This window comes from Oreochromis aureus, linkage group 14 (assembly GCF_013358895.1).
Source record: "Oreochromis aureus strain Israel breed Guangdong linkage group 14, ZZ_aureus, whole genome shotgun sequence".
NCBI lineage: Eukaryota > Metazoa > Chordata > Actinopteri > Cichliformes > Cichlidae > Oreochromis > Oreochromis aureus.
Genome location: NC_052955.1, coordinates 35,042,247 through 35,068,015, shown reverse-complemented (window position 1 = coordinate 35,068,015; position 25,769 = coordinate 35,042,247). Strand labels below are relative to the sequence as shown.

The following is a 25,769-nucleotide window of genomic DNA, read 5'->3' as shown; positions in this document are numbered from 1 at the left end:
AGATTTTAGATTCCATTGAGATTATTTAAACCAAATGCCCGGCCTGTAGCACTGTTTTTTGATTTCAACACAAGCCTAAAACTGTGGTCAAACATTAACAAACACCACCGGCAGTGTAAAAATGACCAGTCAAGGATCAACAGTGATGAAAGCTGGATCCGAATCCAACAGCAGCAATTTAAGTTGTCCCAACAACTTAAATTGTGGCACTATTGTGTGTGTGTGTGTGTGCATCGAAAGTACCACATGAACAAGTTTATCATAAAATTTCCACAAAATTAAATTTAAAGCAAAAAGTCAACACAGTAGCTTCTCTGAAGCGAAAGCGAAAGTTCACAAAGAGCTAATCTTTAAGAGGGGCTCAGCCAATTTTAAATCAGATAAGGTTTTCAATAATCTAAACTTAACACAAAAGTAGGAACATTTGTGTTTAATCAATGATTTCTTTGTTGCAATAGTGTTTGATGGCAATAATTCTTAAGCAGGCATTCCAATGGTATATTTCCCCTTAAATGATGCCAAATTTGTAAGGAAAATGCATTTGTGGCTTGAGAAGCAGAGATGAGTATGTGGGTTGCATTGAAGAAATGTACTCTTGTTTTGAGCTTCTGGTACCCCAGGTGCTGAGAATTGGGTGCCCGATCAGTGCCCGATTAGTGCTGGATAGTAGAATCAAAACTATGGATCAGCTTGGGCGTACTGTTAGAGCCAGAGCTTTGAACACAACCACATTGGTTGACATATGACAAATGCTAGTTGAAGAGTGGGACGCCATCACACAGCAGTGTGTGACAAAGTTGGTGACCAGCATGAGGAGGAAGTGCCAGGCTGTTGCGGCTTTGTCTGGTTCATCTTGTTTTGTTTTTGCCAAGTTTATTGACGTCCTTTGGAAGTGACATACGTACTTCATACCATTCATTTTTCTTGGGTTACAGCCTATATATTCAGATCACCATCCAACCCTATGCTCTTTAATCTTCTCTTCAACCATTTATGCTTCTACTCTCCCTGCATTCCCTGATCATTTCTCCTTTACTTAGAAGTCCAATAAAAATCAAAGCAAGGCCCCTGCCTCCCTCTTCCCTCCTCCTTCCTTTTCAATCCCGCGGCACATGAGAGTTTAAGGCAAGATTACAATCAGACTTTTGTCATCAGTGAATCATTCAAATGGTGGAGGAAGAGGCAGGGAGAAAGAGGACAGGAGTCAATGATTTCTGATGATGGCAGCAGCGGCGACGCAGCTAACGATTTCCATCTAATTGCTCCTCCTCCGCTCCTGGAGAGTGCCGGAGATGAAGAGAAGGGGACGAGAGGGGGACAGCGAGTGAGAAAAAGAGAGGGCGCAAATAATGACAAGCCATTCAGCCTTTAACACTCACCTCTGATAATGATGGTTTAGTCAGGCCTATTTGCTCCTAAGATCCTCCGCCTGCTCTTCATCTCTATCCCCACCCTCCTCTCCTCTGCCAATATTTTCTCCTGGTCTAAATTGGCTTCTTTCCTCCACTTAGGTGACACAATAGAAGAGAAAAACACTATGTGCTGTCTATTGGTCAGAGTGGGAAAAAAGTGCCAGTTTGTTCCATTCAGCTGCTCTGATATTGTTCAGTCTTGTTCAGTTTGCACTGCCTCTACACTTTAATCACCTACACACCCAGTTGTTGCTAGTAATGAATCCAGATGGGAAGTGAATCAATTAGATGATAAGTTACTCTTGTTTAGCTATAATTTTACTTGTCAAAAATGCTTCTGAATGTTTTCCACCTCCCTATTTTTATTCTTGGACAGTTCTAAATAGTTTGTGTGTATTTTATACTGTGAAGCTGAAGGCTTAAAGGAATTAAATGGATTAAGTTGTATAAAGTTAATTCCACTTAAAGGTTTTGAATTCATTTGACAGCCTTTTACACCTGATTATCTTGATTAACTTGAACTAAACATCTGCTTATTAACAAAGCTCTAAAAAGCACACTTTCATGGCATGTGTGTCTGACATCATGATATTGGTGCGTGCAGTGGGAATTAACAGCAAAGACTCAATGTGAGCCCCATCAGGCTGAAGAAAGGTTCATCCATGCAGTCATAGATTGGTCCAAGTGTGAAGAAAGACAAAATGTTTGTCACTTTGAGCTTCTTATTGTAGTCTCCTGAGTAACCATGTCTGAAATAGCTTTTATGTTTCAGCATAAATAAATAAGTATGCATGTTAAAACATACTAATGTGGTTGTGTTTTATTTACAACTGCGACACTATAAGTGAAGTGGGTTGTTGGGTTGAAGACTAACACCATGCTAATGATCGTAGAAAGGAAAGTGCAGAGGGAGGGCTATATTGACAGATCGACAGATGGGCTCAATGTGCGATGGTAAACAGAGAGTGAAGGTGAATCTGTCCATTTAACAGTTGATCTACATTCCTCCCCTCACAAACCGGAGGTTTCTTCCTGTTAAAAGGGAGTTTTTCCTTCCCACTGTCGCCAAAGTGCTTGCTCATAGGGGGTCATATGATTGTTAGGTTTTTCTCTGTACCTATGAAGCGCCTTGAGGCGACTTTTGTTGTGATTTGGCGCTATATAAATAAAATTGAATTGAACTGAATTGAACTTATGGCCATGAGCTGACCGCTCCCTTAGAGACAGGACGATGAGCTCGGCCATTTGGGAGAAGCTCAGAGTGGAGACGTTATCCTCCGCACTGAAAGGAGGGGGTTTGAGTGGTTCAGGCATTTGACTAGGTTGCCTCCTTTGTCCTTCCTATGTGAGGTATTTCAGGCATGTCCAACTGGGAGGAGGCCCAGGGGCAGACCCAAGACCCACTGGAGGGACTACATCTTTTTCACTAGCCCCCTCAGAAGAGCTGAGGGAGGAAAGCTCTCTGCCTCTCTGCTTAGACTTGTGCTCCTGCAACCTGGATCCAGAAAAGTGGCAAAAAAATGAGCTAACAGATGGATGGATGTTCTTCCTAGATTGGAGAAATGAAGTGAGAAGTCTGAAGCCTGACCTTTTGGCTCACAGGGATTACATTTACATCGACTGGCCTCCCGATTTGAAACTTTTGCAGCCACCATTGTAACAAAATATATATGACAGAAAAATAAAGAAACACATAATGGGTCCACTTTAATCTAAAGGGACATAAATGCCTGCAGCAGTTATGAATAACATTATAAACTGTCAGATATCTGACAGATATTGCCTCTGTGGTAGCAGTCTGTAACCATGTTACAAAAGTGAGATGCACTTCATCTTGATCCATTTTCCTCCCAGCTGCTATCCTCTGCAAATCCCACAGTCTGTCTGTCTGTCTCTCTATTTATTTATATCTCTTTGTCTATCGAAATTTTTAAAGTGTTATTAATAAAAGACGGGGAAGGAAAGGAAATTTCAGCATCCTCACCTACCAATCAACACAGTAGAACTACTTAAAGTAAGTAAGTTGTACTTTTCTGGAAAATTCACTGAACGCTATTAAACCAAAGAGACTTTAGTGATGCAGAAGCACGCCTTTGGAACGCATTAGTCGACAGAATAACTGACTTCAGGTGCCATTTGTTTAATGCAAATGCACAAATTTAAGCAGCACTATGACAGGTGTGCGTGGATGCAGATTGAGCAGTGATAGAAAACAAAGACATCAAACTGCTCAGGCTGAACTGGTGAATGAATAAGTTTAGTTTGAAGGGAGAGAGAACTTTCTGATCTTCTTGCCTGAGGAAAGTTTCTTTGAAAAACACTGAATAATCCAAACAACAAGAATTCCCGATGATTTTGTCCCCCTACCTTGCCAACCTTGCATTAATTATACAGAAATAATATTGGCTTGTTTGAAGGTTCTCTACCTTCCTTATGCACTGAGAATTATATCTCCCATAGAAGAATGTTACTGATTTCAGTGAAATATTGAAAGCCAAGTCTAAGGCTAGTGTTGTCTTGTTTGGACGTTTGATCACTGAAGCTCTTATTTTTGACACAGCATTTCTTTGCTTTTAATTTTGCCATTCAAAACATGTTTCCTCATACTGATTTGTACAAAACATGAAGCTGACAGGACAATCTCTAACATTAGACTCTTTTCTCCTCAGCCCACACACTGATTACAAAACATTTACTTACAGTTATTTAGCAGTACTGCTTGACGTGATATAAAGGTGCACTTATCTGCTGATACTGATTTGCTTATCAGTACTAACCTGCACTAGAAACCAGGAGATCAGCACTGAGACCCAAGGGTTGCCACTGTGAGATGTCTTCTTAGCCAGCCACAGCGCCTTACCTGCAGACGTGAGAAAAAAACAAAAACAATGAAGACAGTGACCTTTTGAATCTTAGCATTAAAATATTTGGTAAATGGACTGGTTCTTATATAGCGCTTTTCTACTCTTCTGAGCACTCAAAGCGCTTTACACAATTTGTGCATTCACCCATGCGTCTAAGTGCTTCTTTTAGCTAACATTCACACTCCGATGGATGCATCGGAGAGCAATTTGGGGTTAGTATCTTGCCCAAGGATATTTGGCATGCAGACTAGGGGAAGCCAGGAATCGAACCACCAACCTTCCGATCAGTAGGTGGCCTGCTCTACCACCTGAGCTACAGCCACCCCACAAATATTTAGCAGCAGCGTCACCGTAACAACAGTCTTCCATGCTCACATCAGTAAAGCATGTGTCAACAGAACAGCTTAATCAGTGAAAGATTGTAACGAATGGTCTTCCTCGGTTTTAATAGACAGTGTTATCTATTAAATGTGCTCGTAGAAGCAGAAAAGGGGACACAGCTTGACACAGTGTCGATATCTGGGGAAGTTAAATAGCAAGTGTAGAGCACTGGGGTGTACTAAGAATCACGATTATTGGGTTAGCAAGCTATGTTGAGCTTAAAGTTTTCGTGTCACAAAAATTGATCCTTTTTTTAAAACTGGCTAAATCACCATGGTAACTTATGCCTATGAACATATAACCTGTTCAGAGTTTTATTTATATTAAGTTTCAGTTCAAAATCAGCTACAAGCTTCATGTTTTCACTGATTCTCTGCAGTATAGATTCTCTGCTAAGGAAATACAGTTTATATGTGCAATTTTATTTTGATGTGCTGACAAACTAAAGCAATTTCCACACCTTTGGTAGACTATGAAAGTAACGTTTGATGTTTAAATATATCCAGTTTATAGTTTCAGTTGTGTTACTAATGTGCAGCTTCTAATGAGGAAACTCATCATTTTTAATCTGTGTTTTGATTTTTCAGAACTACTGCAGTAAAAATAACAAAAGCTTAAAAAAACACTGTTTTTCTACTTTTGTAGATTTTTAATCACCATTTTATCATTGTCATCATCTCTGACTGGCGTAGGCAGAACTGACAGGGATTATTTTGTGTGGAAGAAGAGTCACATGGTGCACAAAACGACTCTTTTCATGTGAGGAAGAAATAGAAAGCTTGGATAGCAGAAAACACTGATAACTAACGTTGTGATATCCATTATCCCTCACTGGGCTTTCAGGTTTTGTCACAGCAGCTGATCCAAAGAAAGCCTGGCTGTATTGAACTTCCTTTGCTGTATACCCCACAGGTGTCAGTCATTGTGCCTGTTGCAGGCCTCTGGTCTAATGCTTAGTTTATGTGTGACATTTTTCGACCTCATGAATGTGAATGACGTGAAAAGCTAAGTCATAACTGCTGGTGTGCACCACGCTTTAGTGTCGTTTTGTATGGTTGTGTACCTCTTGCTTTTCGTAACCTGGGGTGTGCAGCACAGCCATTTGTACATTGAAATGGAGGTGCAGCTGTCACAGTCTGCACGTGCAACAGTGAAGGCAATGACCATAAACAAGATTTTGCTGGTATGTATTACTGAAAGTACATCCAAGTCCCTATAACGATCTAATTTGTCACTCTTTAAATTCTGAACATTACACTCAAGTAGGGAGATATTAACACAGTATGAGATTTAAAAAACAAACCCCTCCTGGAAGCGACTGCCGATCCCGCTTCGACTCACTAGATTCTGTTACTGCTTTCTTTCCATTTTTTATTTTATTTCCAAGAGCAACAGATATAAATAATAACCGATGATGGTAAAGTGCACAGAACAGATCTGATTTTCACTGGGGATGGTATTTTCTACTGTTACTGACATTTGCACAAAATTTATGTAATTAACTAAATGTCTGCTTTGAAAAGGGAGAGCGAGAGAGAGGGAAAGCGAGTGGGCAGGTGACAGCGAGGGAGACAAACTAAGCCGACGCGTCACTCTATTTAATACCTTACAGGCCTGTATGGTCTATTGAAAGACATTTACATACATTTACATACGTCTCATAGCTTGCACGACATTTCATTGTGTGGCGATGATGGTATTTACTTTGAACCCTGTGTTGGCTGAGCACAAAAGAGGTAAGACTGGTGAAAGACTATGGAGACGAAAACGAGGCTCACACTGTGGAGAGACAGGAGGTGCAGGGACGAAGCGGGCGGTCGAGGGGGATCTGAGTTTAAGAGTAAATTTCACAGCTGATAAAGGACTGGAATTAAATCAGCGCGACTTTAAAGTCAAATCAATGCGGCACAGCAGGGAGATGGAAAGGATGGAGAGAGGCATGGCAGAGGTGAAGGAGTTAGAGATTAGCAAGTCAGAGAGGAGAAAGAAATGGAAGAGGTGTGGGACAGAAGGAGGAAAAACAAAGAACTTCTTTTCACTGTGTGTGTGTGCGTGTGTGTATGTGTGTGTGTGTTGGTGAAAATTGACGCATCCATCACTTAGTTTGCATAGGACAGTGGCAAGGTTAAGCAGTGAGCAGCATGCATGAGTGACAACAACCAGAACAACACACACGTGATGATCCTACTGTCCCTTTTACACTCTCACACACACACACACACACACACGCAGAGTCTCTCCTACAAGAACATTACACATTTATGGTTCCACAGTCACTGACTCTTAATTAAAGAGATTAATCTAACTTAAGTTAACCCTTTGGCTGTCAGTGAGTGAACAGACTTGTACCAGAGTCGTCTGCCTCTGCTCCGTCAGATCACTTCATCGAGGAACTCTGACTAATACGGCCATTTATCTCCCCTGACACACACACGCACAGAAGTGTGGCTATACACACAGACAGAAACGGGCCAAATCCATTTGCAACAGACTTAACAAAAAAAGGAGAGGACGGGATAAGGAAGTTGCTCAGAGTCATTAATAACGACAAAGCAGCAGGCAGCGTCGACTCACACAGAGAAGTGATTGAAATCACACAAATGCTGCACTCGCTTGATATGGGAATGGCTTTGACTCAGAGGGTTTGTGTTCAGTTTTTTTTTTTTAAAGAAAAGAAATAAGCACCACTGATCCCTGAAATACACCACCCGCCTACACATGGACCTACACACGACAAAAAGTTTCTGCTAGATATTAGGACTGCTTTTTGGATCTCCTGTCACGGTGAAGGTACAAACAAAATGTTTTTCTTTTAATCTGTGTAAAATTTAAATTAAAAAACAGGAAGCAGTAATTTGAAAATCTCAAAAACACATTTTATTCACAATAAAACACACAAGCATATCAAATGTTTACACTGAGTCTTCTTACTATTTCATGTTGCTCATTTTGAAACTTTCTGGCAGCGAGAAAAAAAAAGTTGGTACAGCTCCATGTTTACACTGTGTAGCATCCCATCTGCTTTAAACAACAGCCTGTGAACATCTGGATTGGGAAAAGGAGTGTTGTCCCTTCTGATCTGATAGAGGGTTCTAGCTGCCTGGGTCATATTTTCTTTGTTTCTGTATTTTCTTTTCTGTTTTGCTGGTGAAAGGTCTGGACTGCAGGCAGACCGGCTGCACTGTTCTACTACAAAGCCATGCTGTTGTAAAAGATGCACTATGTGGTTTAACTTTGTCTTGCTAAAACATGCAAGGCCTTCACTGTTCGAAGGGAGTATAAGTTGCTCTAAACCTGTGTATACCTTTAAGTATTGATGGAGCCTTTCCAGATATGCAAGCTGCCAATTCCACAGGCACTGATACATCTCCATACCATCAGAGATGCAGGCTTTACTGATAACAAACCAGCTGGCCCCTCTCGTTTTCAGTTCGGATGATGAAGAATCCAAGTTTCTTAAAGAGGATTTCAAATTCTGCTTCATCTGACCACAGAACAGTTTTCCTCAGTTAATTTTAAATGAACTTTGGCTCAGAGAAGATAGCAGTGTTTCTGCATCATGTTCAAATATGACTACTTTGTATCAAAGAGCAGCGGTCCCCAACCCCCGGGCCACAGACCGGTATCGGTCCGTGAATCGTTTGGTACCAGGCCGCTCCAGAGTTGAGGCTCGGGTGTGAAATTTATGGTTTTCAGGATTTTTATCGGTTTTTAGCGTTATTTTTTTTAATCGTTTTTATCATTAACTCGGTTTCCCTTGGTCTTTTCCCGTGTGTTATGAGTAAATTTTCTTTTCTTGGTACCGGTACTGGTTTTATTTTGTTGTATTTATCCACGACACCTTAAAGGCCAGTCCGTGAAAATATTGTCGGACATAAACCGGTCCGTGGTGCAAAAAAGGTTGGGGATCGCAGTCAAAGAGCTTCAACCTGACTTTGTGGATGGCATATTGAACTATGATCCCAGACAATGATGGGTTCACACAATCATGACAGTTTTTAATGCATTGCTGCCTGAAGGGCTGAAGATTACAGCCATCCAATATAGATTTTCAGCCTCATCGCTTGCACACAGAGATTTCTTCAGATACCTGAATCTTTTGATGATATAACGAACTGTAAATGATACTGAAAGTCTTCACAATTCTGTGACACACTTTTTTTAAATGTGAAAATGTAAACACAGCTATGTAATCTATAGTCAGCACTGCTCTGTAACAGATCGCTTGCTCCCACTGTTCACTCTCTGGAGGTGTACATGACAACAAAGTAACATTTTTGCTTCTAACGTTCTCTCCCATTGATCTCTGTACATATAACTGAAATCCCAGCAAATGTATTATATTTAACTATGTGTGTGGTGTCTTTGTCAGATGATGGTGCAGATATAAAAATCAGACACAAGCCTGGCGATTACAGATTTTTTTTTCAAATTTTGTATAGAAACTTGAAACAGTCACAACAGCTTGTGTGACTGGGATCAGAGCTTCAGGTTACCTCACTGTTGCAAACTTAGTTCAACATTTAGTTATTTTTGTCATTTCTTTAGCAACTTTTTCTCAAATAACAACCTAGCAGAAAAGACTGACAGACATTGTGTTCTCTATAACTTTGAGTCACCGCCGCACAGCCATCATATTTAACAAAGGTGTATAATTTTGTCAGATGACACTGAGGTAAAGTATTTGCTGTAGGTTACAATCAGCTCAAAAAATTATACTGACCACAGTTCTACAATAACTTAGAAATACTACCAAACACTTCTTCTTCTACTTTTAAGACGGTAAGCAGTTCTAACATTGTAATCTGTGGGTCTGATTTGTCTTGATCCTAATGTGAACGTGTTAAGAATATTCCATGGGCATCTACCAGATGAGCCTCATAGAGGACCACACTGACATCCCCCTGCTGTAGGAGTAAATTTAATGCTTTCAGGAATACCCAGGGGTGTTCCCAGGCCAGCCGAGAGATATAATCTCTCTAGCATGTCCTAGGTCTGCCCTGGGGTCTTCTTCCGGTGGCACATCCCTGGAACACTGGATGCCTCCTCACCTAGGAGGCGTGCCCGAACATGTCAGACGCCCGAACAACCTCAACTGGCTCCTTTCGATGTGGAGGAGCAGCGGCTCTACTCTGAGCCCCTCCCGGATGGCTGAACTTCTCACCCTATCTCTAAGGGAGAGGCGAGCCACCCTTCGGAGGAAGCTCATTTCTGCCACTTGTATCCGCAATCTCATTCTTTCGGTCACTACCCACAGCTCGTGACCATAGGTGAGGACAGGGACGTAGGTTGACCGGTAAATTGAGAGCTTCACTTTTACACTCAGCTCTCTCTTCACCACGACAGACCAGTACAGCGTCCACATCACTGCAGCCACAGCACCAATCCGTCTGTCGATCTCCCACTCCCTTCTACCGTCACTCATGAACAAGACCCCAAGATACTTAAACTCCTCCACATGGGACAGGTGATTGTGAATGTGTTAAGAATATTCCAGAGGCATCTACCAGAGGACCACACTGACACGCCCCTGCTGTTGGAGTAAATTTAATGCTATCAGGAATACATATTAGAGGAATATATGAGTAAACTAATATAAATTGGAAAAAAAATATATCAAGAAGGAATACAAAAACTCTCCTGAACCTTATGTTCTAACATGTACTTCCTTCCGGCGCTGCTCCGAGCTGGCAGCCAGTATCAGCAGCTCCGACCTGACCGAGTCCTTTTTTTCTCTTTAATATATGTTTCTTTTTGTTTTTGTTTTTGTGTTTATTGTTTTTGTTTTTCTATTGTGGACTGCTGTCCCTCACAATGGAGCTCAGAAATCTATGGGCAATGGTGTTCTTTATTACATTTTTTACAGCGTCTTTGTCCGGAGAGCGCGTGGAGGTCCGACCTCCCATTGTTTACAGCAGGGATCAGCTGTTAGCCCTCGGAGCCTCCGCTGCCCTGCCTACCGCCGAGCAAGCTAACATCCCCCGCGAGGTGAGGAGGAAGAGACGCGGTACTCGGGCCGGGATCGGGCGTCGCAGTAAAGTTAGGAGGTACCGGCCAGCGATTCCATCTATTATTATGGGGAATGTGAGATCTCTCCCCAATAAAGTAGACGAACTGGCGGCTCTTACCCGACATCAGAGGAGCTACAGGGAGTGCAGCCTGATGTGCTTCACAGAGTCGTGGCTAACTGCGTTAACTCCGGACTCACACGTAAACATGGATGGTTTTCATCTGATCCGGGCCGACATAACAGCGGAGAGTGGTAAGAAGAGAGGAGGGGGTCTGGCTGTGTTTGTGAACGATAGATGGTGTAACTCTGGGCATTTATCTATCAAAGAGACGCTATGCTGTAAGGACATCGAGCTGCTAGCGGTTAGCATGAGACCGTACTATCTACCGCGAGAGTTTACACATGTGATTATGATAGCTGTGTATGTCCCGCCCTCTGCTAGCGCTGCAGCAGCCTGTGAGGTCCTGCACACTGTAACCAGCAGACTCCAAACACAACACCCTCAGGCCCTTTTCCTGATCTCTGGGGACTCTCCCCACCTTCACCCAGTATGTTACCTGCCACACCAGAGACAATAAAACATTGGACTTATTGTATGCCAACACCAAGGAGGCATACAGCTCATCACCTCTCCCTCCCCTGGGGGGCTCAGATCACAATCTGGTTCATCTCCAGCCTGTGTATAAACCTCTGGTACACAGAGAACCAGTTGTGAAACGCACAGTAAGGAAATGGTCGGCAGAGACTGAAGAGGCCCTGAGGGACTGTTTCCATTCTACTGTCTGGGACAATCTCTGCAGCCCTTTGGAGGATGACCTCAACAGCATCACAGACTGCATTACGGATTACATGAACTTCTGTGTGGACAACACCGTACCCATCAAAAAGGTACGGTGTTTTTCTAACAACAAGCCATGGATAAATCCTGAAATTAAGGCTCTCCTCAAGGAGAAGAAGGGAGTCTTTAGATCTGGAGACAAACAGGAGCTGAGAGTTGTCCAGAAGAAGCTGAAATGGAAGATAAGGCAAGGAAAGGAAAACTACAGGAGGAAGATGGAAGAGCAGCTGCAACAGGACAACATCAGAGGGGTTTGGAACAGCCTGAAGACAATCTCAGGACAAAAACCAACCCCCCAGGCTGCAGGAGACTTGGGGTGGGTGAATGACCTAAATAAATATTTTAATAGGTTTGATCAACCACCCACCCCTCCCACAGCATCGTCCCCCCTGCTGCAATCTCCTTCACCTTCAGGGACTGCCTGTCCTTCATCTCAGGACTTCACACCTCTCAGCTTCACACCTCCCAGCTCCCAGTCATTACACCCACCCCCGGCTTCTGTGGACTCCAACTTACACCCCCCTCCCCTAGAATCCACTCTTTCTATCTCAGCACTTCAAGTGAGGAACGAGCTTCGCAAGATCAGGGTGCGGAAGGCTGCAGGTCCAGATGGCATCAGCTCCAGGCTCCTGAGGTGCTGCGCAGATGAACTGTGTAGCATCCTAGGATAGCTGTTCAACCTGAGCCTGTCACTGGGGAAAGTACCACAGCTGTGGAAGACCTCCTGTGTGGTACCGGTACCAAAGACCTCCCATCCCAAGGACTTCAGCAGCTACAGGCCGGTAGCCCTGAAATCGCATCTGATGAAGACACTCGAGAGGTTGGTTCGAAACCATCTGCGCCCCCTGGTGAGGTCTTCATTGGATCCACTACAGTTTGCTTACCAGCCTGGCATTGGGGTGGAGGACGCCATCATCTACCTCCTGCACCGAGCTCTGACTCACCTGGAGAAGCCTGGAAGCACTGTGAGGATCATGTTCTTTGATTTCTCCAGTGCTTTCAACACCATCCAGCCACGACTTCTGAGAGACAAGCTGGAGCTATCGGGAGTGGACCACCACATGTCCCAGTGGATACTGGACTACCTCACAGAACGTCCACAGTATGTGAGGTCACAGGGCTGTGTCTCTGATACACTGGTCTGCAGTACGGGGGCCCCACAGGGAATTGTGCTGGCACCGTTCCTCTTCACCCTCTACACTGCAGACTTCTCCATCAACTCCCCATGCTGCCACCTACAGAAGTTCTCTGACGACTCTGCCATAGTCGGCCTCACCACAGGTGAGGACGACTCAGAGTACAGACAGTGGACTCTGGACTTTGTAGACTGGTGTCAGCAGAACCACCTGCTGATCAACGCCGGGAAAACCAAGGAGTTGGTGATGGATTTCCGGAGACGCAGACCCACTACACTGACACCGGTGAACATCCAGGGAGTGGACATTGAGATAGTGGACTCTTATAGGTACCTGGGTGTTCACCTGAATAATAAACTAGACTGGAGCCACAACACTGGTGCTCTTTACAGGAAGGGTCAGAGCAGACTCTACCTGCTGAGGCGGCTGAGGTCATTTGGAGTACAGGGAGCGCTTTTAAAGCGCTTTTAAAGACCTTCTGTGGTGCCATCTGTCATTTTTTACAGTGTGGTATGTTGGAGCTGCGATTTATCAGCAGCTGAGAGGAAGAGGTTGGATAAACTCATCAGGAAGGCCAGCTCTGTTCTGGGATGCACCCTGGACCCAGTGCAGGTGGTGGGAGACAGAAGGACTCTGGCCAAAATAACATCTCTGATGGACAGAGTCTCCCACCCCATGCATGTAAATGTTGCTGAACTGCAGAGGCTTCAGTGAGAGACTGCTGCATCCTAGATGCATGAAGGAGCGTTTCCGCAGGTCCTTCCTCCCTGCAGCTGTCAGACTGTACAATCAGAACTGCTCCCAACAAACATAGATGTTTACATCTGCGCTGTAACTGCAATAAGTTAATCAACCGATTCGCACTACAACCTGGTTTGCCTCTTATCTGTAGTTATTTATATTGAATTTAATAACTGTACAGTACTCTGTTTATAGTAACCATTGTCCATTGTAAATATGTAAGAAAAAATTGTGTATGTTTCTGTTCTGTGTCCTGTGTACTGTTTGTTTGTATGTGTGTCTTTCTGGCTGCTGTTACAACCAAATTTCCCCTTGTGGGACAATTAAAGGATTATTCTATTCTACTGTGCTGCTAAAAGTATTTGTCCCCTTCCTGATTTTCTGGCAGAGAGCATAAAACACAGTTTCATCAATTGTGGCAATCTGTCAAGGTCCTGAAGCAGCAAAGCAGTCCAAGACCATCACACTACCAACCAACATGTGTGAGTGCTAGTGTGACGTTCTTTCTATGAAATGCTGTGTTAGTTTTATGTCAGATGTAACAGGACTCAAACCTTCCAAAAAGTTCACAGTTCCGTGTCACCATAGCACTGAGGATCAACAAGATGTTTTTGCCTAATATGAGACGAGCCCTTGTGTTCATTTTTGGTCAGCAGTTGTCTCCTCCTTAAAACTCTCCCATGGATGACATTCTTACAGAGTCTCTTAGAGGCCAATTGTTCAACCTTTTTTCCATTTGTGGATAATGACTCGCTGGAGTACCTATCCTTAGAAATGGCTTTGTAACCCTTTTGAGAATGATAGATGACTATGTTTCTCAGCTGTTTCGTTAGATCGTGTCATGATGCGTTGCTTTTTGAGCTCTTTTATTCAACTTCATTTTGTCACATAGGTTTCATTTAAATGATTTTCTGGCAGTATTCAGGCATGAGTGTGGTTAGTGAATTTTCACTTAATACATGAAATCATCATTAAAAACGGCATTTTTTTATTTACTCGAGTTATCTAATATGACATTTTTTGATGGTCTGAAACGGGTGGCAAATATGCAAAAAAAGAAATCAGGATATATAAAATACTTTTTTTAATATATTTACAAATACTATGGAAATAACAGAGTATATAAGGCTTTAAAAATACTCCAGCTCAAAGGGTAATTATGGCTCTAGTTATTAAACCTGATGATATTGATGATTATTTCACCTGGATCAACTATAATCCATCTTATCGCATTGCTGCTATTATTATAAGCAATATTCAATAGCAAATTTTACAGTCACATTAAATTATATCATCTTAAGATTTTTAAAGAGTGTTTATCTCTCTGCAACTGTAGGTATACAGTTGATTGTCTGGCAGCCAGCACTGCTATGAAACAGACACCAATGTTTTCTCTGTTGTCAGTGGCATTTTCATATAACAAATCACATCTGTGTCCCTGGCATATTTTAAACACTGAAATGTCAGTAACGCGATTAAAAAAAAAAAAAAAAAATCTAACAATGGTTTCAGTCGAGATTTTGCGTCCCTTGGAAAAAAAAAACCAACAAAAAAAACATAGAGCCACCTACCAAACAGGTCATCCTTTGCCATGGCGTAGAGGACGCGTGAGGCCCCGATGAGGTTGCTCATGGCAGCAGACAGCGTGGAGGAATAAACTCCGATGATGACGAAGGGGTGCCAAACATTGATGTCTCTCAGGAAACTGTAATCCCTCTGAAGGAGAAGGCTGCAACGGTTTGGAGAATAAAATTGACAGATAACTAAAACAAGCATGGACGGGATGTTTAGTTTGTTCCATTACACAGAAACCATATTTCTGTGTTCAGGAGGAACCAGAGTGAATATTAAACTATATAGGTTAAGTACTTTAATAAAGCACTGGAATTTTAGGGAGAGGTTTAAGGCACTGAACACTGTTGATAAGTTGATAACTTGAGGATTTCTTGAACATTTTCAAGCACAGTTTTTGGGAAAAAAGATTGTGCTCAGTTTTGACTCTTTTCTTAGTGCTTTCTGTGTTTTAGAGTTGCTGATTAATTAGAATGATTTTCCCCTCCCATTTAACAAACTAGGAAAGAAGTCAACAGGAACATCATGGAATTTCAAAACCGTTGTCAGAAATTTTCCCACCTTTTCAGATCAACAGAGTATATCTTAGTACAACTTGGTCCTAGAAAAACTGTGTGTTTGAAATATCCACTTGCTGTTGCTTTTCTGTAGTTGAACTCTTTAATGAACAAGTTCCAGACAGCTTTTGGTACATCTCTGACACTACATAAATATACCACAGCTGCATAATTACGCATCAGATACTCCTCATTATGTTTGTCGCTTAAACAAATGACAGAACATCTGCACCACAATAAAGTCTGACAACACAACAGAGCTGCTATTTTTAGATAAATACGCTTGGTAATTGACACATCTCTGCAAAACACTGAAATGAAAGAAATTATAACATTTGGAGGCACAACTTCATTTACAATACACTTCAGTTGAACTATAGGTCCTATATAGGTTAACTAAAAGGGTTAAAAGGAAATACCAAAGGTTAGGAAGCAGTACACATCAGACAAACAATTCAACACACCAACTAGTAAAATGCTTCCCTCTGGTGGTGAAAGCTTTTGTTGAATTCTACAAAGAGTAATTACAAAATGTAGCTTTAAATACTTGTCCCATTGTTTTTATTTCCAAATCTTTGAGAAAACAGCTGCCTCACAAAACAGCTGTGACAAAATTAGAATTTTTATATCAAAATTGAAACTTTAACATAACCTTAACAGCTTTAAAACGATTTTTGTCAGTTACAAGTTCTGAAATAGTAACACAAAAGTCAGCAAAATCCTAACACAATCCCATCTTGTTATACGATGATAACCAAGTAACAGAACCCACCCCAACAGAGATTATTAGCCAACATTATCTGTTTGCTAATTTATGTGTTATGGTATTTATAACGGGCAATCAGGTGAACTGACCTGTGGTCATTTTTTTAAATGTTTTCTGATATTCTTCGATGCTGAAGAAAAACCTAAGTATGAATGAGAACTTTATCTCAAAAATCAAGGTATAAATCAAACCACAATTTTGGAGAACTGTTACAGCCCTGATGTTAATCATACAGGGCCAGATATTGCTCTCCAATTCACTATTTATCCCAAATGGTTTTGAAGCCCTGTAACACACCTACACTGACTTTTCGTGTGAAGACAAAATGGTAACCTGCTACAACCTAGAGGAAAAAGGAATGATCTTCCATCAACCCAAAGACTTTCATTTTAATAGTATTCCGTTTATATCAGGAGCTCTAAATCAAGTAATTCAAAGGGTTATTTATCATTTCAAACTTGTTTGTGCAAAACGTGCTGATGTCCAATGAAAAAGAAAAAGATTGAAGAGGAGGTGATGATTACAATGCCAGGGTGCCTAATGATGAGATCCTGAAATAGTGGGCCCACTACAACATGTGTTTGTGTGTGTGTGCAAGATTGTGCTCTAGACATGGAGAAAGAGAGATCAGAGAGTACAAAAAAACCCCAGCAGGGAGCGCATGATTACGGCCAGCCCCCCCACCTCTTTTCAATACAACACAGCCAGAGAGATGAGAATTAGAGTGCAAAGTATTTCTCTCTTTCTCCTGATCCATCTCAGTCTCTCTTTGTAACTTAATACACACACACACACACACACACACACACACACACACACACAGTCCATCTATTCCCCTCTATCTCTTTCATCATGGTGTTTTTAAACCCATTCAAGAGGTTTTTCTTGCTTCTCTTAGTCAGTCATCTTCATTTTATATCTACATGTACCACTGTCCGCTATCTGTTTTTCTCCGTCTTTCTCTCCTAATTAAGTGTCCCATCACGTTTTCTTTCGGGTCCGCTGATTTTAATACTTATTATCATGGCCCTATTAAGTATTGTTCACTCCATCCACAGACCTGAGAACACTATTCTTTCACATGGAGCCTGAGAGGCAGTCAGTGCACGCACACGCGCAGGTTTTTTTGCATTACCACAAATCAACTAAACAAAAGGTTCTGCAGTGAAGTTAACATCACCCTCGAAATTAGGAAATGCCAACTACTTTGTTTATTTGGCATGTGTGTGTGTGTGTGTGTGTGTGTGTGTGTGTGTGGGTGGGTGGATGGCTGTGTTTGTGTGGTTGTATGTGGTGTGGGGTGAGCACTGCAGTGAAAAGTTGATGAACCATTGCTTTAATCAGACTCCATGACATTTTCATAATACAGGAAAAACGGGAAAAAAGTTCATTGGGCTGATACACAAATGTGCACATGTACTTTTCACAGAAAAAGATGTATGCATGATGAGGAAATAATGTGTGGGCACGTGTGTGTGTATGCATGTTCATGTGTAACACAGGTGACTGATGATGTGGGTCAGAAATTATAGACTGATTATTAATTTCTCTGACGTGTGGCAGCAACAAAATAAATCTCAAAAAAGGTTGACATTTCCAAACTGACTCCCAAAAACAAAGCCACAGTGAAATGACAGTGATGACGAATGGGGGGGGTGTGCGCGCGTGTGCGTGCGCACGTGCGTGCGCACGTGCGTGTGTGTGGGAGGGTGAGTTGGTTAATAATAGAATGGCAGCAAATGCATTTTGCATTCATACTTTTATGTATGGGGAAGACAGCAGTTTGGTGCAGTTGTTAAGCACTACGACCTTGGCAGCAAGATAGTCCTGGGACAGAATGTCCCAGCAGGACTAACTCCCTCGATCTGAACTTCTGGTTTCCACTTAAGTATGACATCGTTCCCAGGTTCAAATGCTCCCTCAGTTCATAGTCCAGTGATAAAATGTAACATGCATGAAAAAAAAGAGCACAGGTTTAGCCAAGTGCTACAATAACTTTTGTACATTAACAAAAGTGGAAAACTAGACACCAGCTACGTTTTGAAGGGTGGAGTTGGGGTTGTTGACAAATTCTACCTTTTGACTACCTACATCACTATGATTAACAGATGACTGGACAGGAAAGAAGAGTGTGATAACTTGTTCTTAATAAAGTTCATGCTTAGGGTCCCTGACCAACCACCCCAGTGCAAGCTACAGGGTAAACCAGCAGAGCCACATCACCTGCAAAAACTAGAGATGAGATCCTGGGACCACAAAACCTGACGCCCTACATCCGTTTGCTGCATCTAGAACTGCTTAAATAGAATGTATGGTTGACCACTAGTGTTTGCACACAAAGATCTCTGGCTGCTGAGAAAAACTGACTGGGGGAATTCACCTAGCATGCATGCAGTCCTCCAAAAAGATACCATGATGCAAAAGAGACACAAAGATAGCATCTAATTATGAAAAAGCAACCATGAGAAGCACAGACAGTAGGTACACACTGGATAGTTTTCCCATTGTGTTTGACAGGTTACTACAAATATGTTTGTTTTGTTTTGTTATGGGGCGATCGTGCCTTGTAATCGGAAGGTTGCCGGTTCGAGCCCCGGCTTGGACTGTCTCGGTCATTGTGTGATGGCAAGCTACATTGTAGCCACAGCCACCCTGGGGCGCACTGACAGAGGCGAGGCTGCCGGACACTGGCGCCACCGGGCCCTCTGACCACCACCAGTAGGCAACGGGTGAAATGTCTTGCCCAAGGACACAATGACCAAGACTGTCCAAGCCGGGGCTCGAACCGGCAACCTTCCGATTACAAGGCGAACTCCCTGGGAATGGGATGGGAAGAAACCTCCGGCAGACCAGGCTCAGGGAGGGAAAACCATCTGCCGCGATCAATTCTGACTTCTGACTTCCACATCTCAAAGGTTAATCTAAGGACCAGTAGCACTGCTGTGTGAATCACAGCAGAATCAAATTTATAGGAAATTTGCCACCTGAAAAGCTGAATCATTACATCATCAGCCAGCCTGACTCTACCTGTGATGGTGGATTTGTTTTCAAGTGCAATCAAGTACAGCAGGAGCAAAGAAAAAAAAGAGTAGTGTAAAGTCACTATGAACGTAACTATAAGTTACAGAAGGAGAAAAGTAGTGAAGAATTTGGTTCAAATTGGACAAAAAAAAAATCCCATCAATGTGAAAACAATGAAAGAAATATCTATAGTCAAGGATCACCATAGACAAGTATAAAAATCATATTTAATTTAATTCAGTTAAAATTTAGTTTTAATAAACTGCCTACATATGATCAGTAGGGGGCCAGAATGGGTGGGGGTGCTGGTTAACATAGACAATGGATGGATAAATAAGTCTGTACTACTTTTGAGGCTGTGTATTCATTACCTATGGAGTGCTATATATGTATATCTTTGTGTGACTGTTGTGTGTGTAGCCTGTATAGTAATTATTGATCAGATCACCCTGCTGAAATGAGCTCTGCCACTGAAATAAAGAGGAGAACAAAAGCACAAGGGAGCGAGCGACAGATTAAAGGAACTCATTTAGAAAAGAGGAGGAAACAAAGCTCGATGACTAAAAGGAGCCCACAGAGATTGCTAGTCGATTGTTCTCGCTCCTCCCAGTCCGCTCCATCCTTCAGCTTATTTGTTTACCATTTTTTATTCATGCCCTCATTTGTGTATTCATGCACATTCATCTTTTAATCCATCATTTCACGTGTTGTGCTCCTGATAATTCACCAGCGCTTTAGTCGAACATTATGGATTAATTATCTGAGATTTTTCAAATGGGATGAAAAATTATGAGTTGACATGAGCAGCGGGTGCATGTGTGTGTGTTATGGTGCATTATGACGTGAGTGCAGCATTGCTATCACAAATGCTGTGTACGCTGCTGTCAGAGGCCGAGGTCACCGCTCATCAGGAGTAATGTAACCACTGAGGATCATCTAGTTTAATGATCCCTGAGAATGTTCAATACATACTCAGTTGAAATCAGAGTTGGTTACTGAGATGGCTTTAGCTTATGGCTAACATCACTTTTATGCTCATTGCACCATTATGTGGCCATTTGCATTTCTAAAATATAGCTATGACGGTCCTGTAAGTCAATCATTCCACTCGCTATAGGATTCAAAGATGGTGCATTAGAAAAATATACACAGTACTGTGGAAAAAAAATCTTGATTCACCACTAACTTATTTAAGTTCTGCTAGGGAAATGGGAAGTAGGTATAGTTGGCACAGTACAGTGGTGTAAAAAAGTGGTGGCCCCCTTCCTGATTTCCTCTTTTTTTGTGTTTGTCACACTTAAATGTTTCATATCATCAACCACATTTAAATATTAGACAAAGATAACACTAAACCTACATGGCCCAGTGTGAAAAAGTGATTCAGGGATGCTCTTTGTGGACTAGCTCAGCGTCCAGACTTCCTCACCACCAAACTGAAACACCTTCAGAAAAAACGTAGCCAACCAGCCTCAATCACTCCAACTCAGCCCCCACCTCTCCCCACCACTGTCACTCAGCACTGGATCCACAAAGTGGCTGCGTTCAAGTATGCCAATAACACCACCATGGTTGAGCTCGTCTCTGATGGAACTGAGACAGATAGAGAACTTGTCCTGCTGGTGCTCAGAAAACAACCTGAATGTGCTTATAACAAATGAACTCATAATGGACTTCAGGCGGCACACACAGGTCCACTCCTCTTTCACTAGAAATGGAGAATGAGTGAAATCTGTGCCCCCACATCTCTGCTGACCTCACCTGGAACCACAACACAAATGCCCTGGGAAAAAGGCCCAAAAAGCAGCTGCACTTCCTCAGTGTCCAGAGCAAGAATAACCTGCACCTGGTGATAACTGATGTTATAAGTCAACACGTCTGTTCGGTGATGGCCTATTAAGACTACCATATCTTAATAGACATGGAAGCCTACCATGACCTGAATGACTGAAAACCAAAACAGTCATATTCTCTGTCAACAAGATCTCACACTGCTTCAATAATGTTGAGGTCTCGGCTCTGGGGAGGCCAGTCCATGGCTGACAGTGTTCAATTGTGTGTTTTTCTATCCAGGTGTGCTTTGTTTGTGATCATTGTCAAACTGAAAAAATGAAGCCGTTGACAATCAGATGTTTAGTGGATCGCATTGCAGGGTGCATTAAAGTCTGAGGGTACTCGTTTTTTCCACATTCACAGTTGCATCAATTTTGGCTGAAAATGCAGGATTCAAAACATGGCACAGCCTCCACTATGTTTTTTAGATGGCTGTAGAAACTAACTATTATGTGCAGCAAAAGTTTCAAATTTGGATTCATCACTCCATCAGTGATGGAGTCCCGTTCTTGTATAACTTGGCATACATCAACCTGTTCTTGTTTCTCTTCCATAAGAATGACTTCTTGACTGCAACTCTTCCACTGAGACCATTTCTGATGAGCCTTAAGTGTCCTCCACCTGTCCAATTTCCCCAAATGTTTCAAGGACACACTGCACACTGTGCTGAGATATGACAAATTTTGGGCTAATAGCTCTTCAGGAATCACCTTTAAAATTGTTTCTTTGGCAGTTTTCACAGATTCAAGTAAAAAAATGGGAGGAAATTACATGGGGGTTTTCTTTCCAAAAAAGGGGCTAGTAACAACATGCCTAACACGTCAATTTTAAATCGGTTCTTTGCCAAGTTGTGTTTTATGTGTAGCTACAACACTGGTGCAGTTTACTCCTTTCCTTTGGATCCTTGGAAGCAAAATATAAAGAAATGAGGAGCGGTTCATAACTTTTGCACATCACTGTAGAATCTCACTGTAACATTGATGGAAAGCGAGTCACTTCTCTTAGCTTGCAACAGAGATGGTGGGATGCAGACTTTTAATTAAAGACAATAGGTGACGATTATTTATTCCTTTAGATTTCAGAAAGACATATTTAATTTAATTTGTTTTCAGGCAAAAACAAATTCCAAGACCTGCACTATCAAAAGCACCATTAAAGTTAATATGAAACTCTTCATGTATAACAGCTATGTCTAATCTTATTCCCCAGACAATCATTTCACTTTTGTACTGGTTTTAACATCTTAGCTACTTATTTTTGTTTTCACACCTTCAAATTCTGCCCACATGGCACTGACATGTCTTCATACACTCCTGCCATTTCAGGAATTTGGGACCCAATGACTTGCTTTCATTTCTGATGGTAATGTCCCCAGAAGTGAACAATTTGGTGTGCTTCACTCAGCTAAGACACTTCAGCAGAAGCGACTTGTAAGTACAGAAGTACAGAAAAAGAGCAGATTGTGAGGCAGCGGCTCATTCCTTCTTCATCCTCAAAGCATTTAACCTAGGGGACCCGACTGCTCTGGGTCAGCAGCCACCCTGACTTGGTTCTGTCAGATGAGCATTCTGTTAAAAGAAGTTTTTCCCTCTCCCGTCTTGCCAAGTGTTGCCCAAGGAGAAAATTGTTAGGTTTCTCCACATGACCTAGTAAGGTGTCAGGCTTTTATGTTACTTGGACTTGTGCAGCTTGAGCTCATTACTGATGAGCCACCTTTTTCCATGAACTTCAAGTCCCTATTTCAGTGGATCTTTAAGCACCTGCGTTGCACAACATTTTTCACTTCAGTCAGGAACAAAATTAAGTTAATTGTTGCATTCAACAAAGCAAAACCTACATGAGAGACTGATTAGCAGGAGCAATGGAGAAATCCTGATTTTTAATTTCTAGCATCCTTCATTCAACAGCCATAACATCTAAATGATTACTTCTTTCAAAATCCACATGTACTGCCATTTTTAACCCTGACTTTCTATTAAAATATTACCCTTTACAGATGGGATTTATTGTTGGTCTTCAATCTCCCTTCATCTTGACCTTAAAGGTACTTTTACAGCACAACCAAGAGACACGAGGAGTGAGGAAGAGATGCACAGAGACAAAGCAACAGCCGAGGAGAAGGAGAGGAACACAAAGTATAAAGGGAGGAAGAGAGGGGCTGTAAGAGTCAGCAAGAGATGGGGAGGATGGTTAAGTGCCCTCAGGGGAGTTGACTGTGGTTAAGGATTATTAAATGGGATCAATATCTAACAAGGCCTCTGCGTGCACAAACACACACACACACACACACAACCTCCATCGCTTTTTTCCTTATCAATTCCTCAGTCGCCTGCCTTCCCTTTCTTCCCAACCCTTCACACGTTCTCGGCACATCTTAGCCTTTTCAGGAACCGTCATCTTCTTTTATAAAATGTTTATCAAATCCTTTCCCCTCCAACATTGTCATCTTGTTTTTGCAGCAGCTCTTCATTTTCCATTTCCAATTTTCAGGTTTTTTTACTCAGTCATTCTTTGCACCAACTTCCAATTTCCAGTGTCTTGTTTTTATTACTTGATCATTTGCAACTGATGCTTTTAACAAAGCATGACTGATGTGGGGTTCATGGTGAGGGGAAAGCCTTTTTCTTAGGATTGCAAAAGACTCCAGTGAATAATTAACATTTTGAAGTGATGTGCATTAAATAAACTCACTGAACAGTTTGTGATGTGGTTACACCCAGACAGGGAATTATACTGTTACAAAAGGAGATGCTACAGAGTGGGCCTGTTTCGGTTCATTGCAAAACTTTGCTGTTCCCCACCAATGAAGGCAAATGAGCAATTAGAGGCCTTGAGTTTAAAGTTTTGGCCATTGCCATCTACATTTTTGGTGGGCCAGAAGTAACCATTTATGGACAAGAGGACAGAATGATCAGCTTGGTAGCTTCTAATCATGCCAGTAAGCTTGAGTAAAGGGTGCATCCAGCGACTATATGAGTGAAATACCTAGATACAGATAGCTGACAGTGTTACTATTTTAGGAATACATCAAAACAACAGAAGCAAACAACTTTTTGCATGGTTATATACAGGGAGTGCAGAATTATTAGGCAAATGAGTATTTTGTCCATATCATCCTCTTCATGCATGTTGTCTTACTCCAAGCTGTATAGGCTCGAAAGCCTACTACCAATTAAGCATATTAGGTGATGTGCATCTCTGTAATGAGAAGGGGTGTGGTCTAATGACATCAACACCCTATTTCAGGTGTGCATAATTATTAGGCAACTTCCTTTCCTTTGGCAAAATGGGTCAAAAGAAGGACTTGACAGGCTCAGAAAAGTCAAAAATAGTGAGATATCTTGCAGAGGGATGCAGCAGTCTTAAAATTGCAAAGCTTCTGAAGCGTGATCATCGAACAATCAAGCGTTTCATTCAAAATAGTCAACAGGGTCGCAAGAAGCGTGTGGAAAAACCAAGGTGCAAAATAACTGCCCATGAACCGAGAAAAGTCAAGCGTGCAGCTGCCAAGATGCCACTTGCCACCAGTTTGGCCATATTTCAGAGCTGCAACATCACTGGGTGCCCAAAAGCACAAGGTGTGCAATACTCAGAGACATGGCCAAGGTAAGAAAGGCTGAAAGACGACCACCACTGAACAAGACACACAAGCTGAAACGTCAAGACTGGGCCAAGAAATATCTCAAGACTGATTTTCTAAGGTTTTATGGACTGATGAAATGAGAGTAAGTCTTGATGGGCCAGATGGATGGGCCCGTGGCTGGATTGGTAAAGGGCAGAGAGCTCCAGTCCGACTCAGACGCCAGCAAGGTGGAGGTGGGGTACTGGTTTGGGCTGTTATCATCAAAGATGAGCTTGTGGGGCCTTTTCGGGTAGAGGATGGAGTCAAGCTCAACTCCCAGTCCTACTGCCAGTTTCTGGAAGACACTTTCTTCAAGCAGTGGTACAGGAAGAAGTCTGCATCCTTCAAGAAAAAACATGATTTTCATGCAGGACAATGCTCCATCACACGCGTCCAAGTACTCCACAGCGTGGCTGGCAAGAAAGGGTATAAAAGAAGAAAAACTAATGACATGGCCTCCTTGTTCACCTGATCTGAACCCCATTGAGAACCTGTGGTCCATCATCAAATGTGAGATTTACAAGGAGGGAAAACAGTACACCTCTCTGAACAGTGTCTGGGAGGCTGTGGTTGCTGCTGCACGCAATGTTGATGGTGAACAGATCAAAACACTGACAGAATCCATGGATGGCAGGCTTTTGAGTGTCCTTGCAAAGAAAGGTGGCTATAGTGGTCGCTGATTTGTTTTTGTTTTGTTTTTGAATGTCAGAAATGTATATTTGTGAATGTGGAGATGTTATATTGGTTTCACTGGTAAAAATAAATAATTGAAATGGGTATATATTTGTTTTTGTTAAGTTGCCTAATAATTATGCACAGTAATAGTCACCTGCACACACAGATATCCCCTAAAATAGCTAAAACTAAAAACAAACTAAAAACTACTTCCAAAAACATTCAGCTTTGATATTAATGAGTTTTTTGGGTTCATTGAGAACATGGTTGTTGTTCAATAATAAAATTATTCCTCAAAAATACAACTTGCCTAATAATTCTGCACTCCCTGTACATTTAGTACA

General features: G+C 42.0%; 1 protein-coding gene across 2 annotated transcripts in view; it reads right to left on the bottom strand.

Annotated features, from left to right (window-relative positions):
* zgc:153039 (uncharacterized protein LOC767698 homolog) overlaps positions 1-25,769 on the bottom strand; it is an 87,428-nt gene that overhangs the window by 36,728 nt on the left and 24,931 nt on the right. For both annotated transcript variants that reach the window (XM_031735478.2, XM_039622663.1), the window contains 2 exons: positions 14,954-15,111; positions 4,190-4,272 (listed from right to left, as the gene is read on the bottom strand). In XM_031735478.2, coding sequence (XP_031591338.1) covers positions 4,190-4,272; positions 14,954-15,111 — 241 coding nt within the window. The remainder of the gene's footprint in view (positions 1-4,189; positions 4,273-14,953; positions 15,112-25,769) is intronic.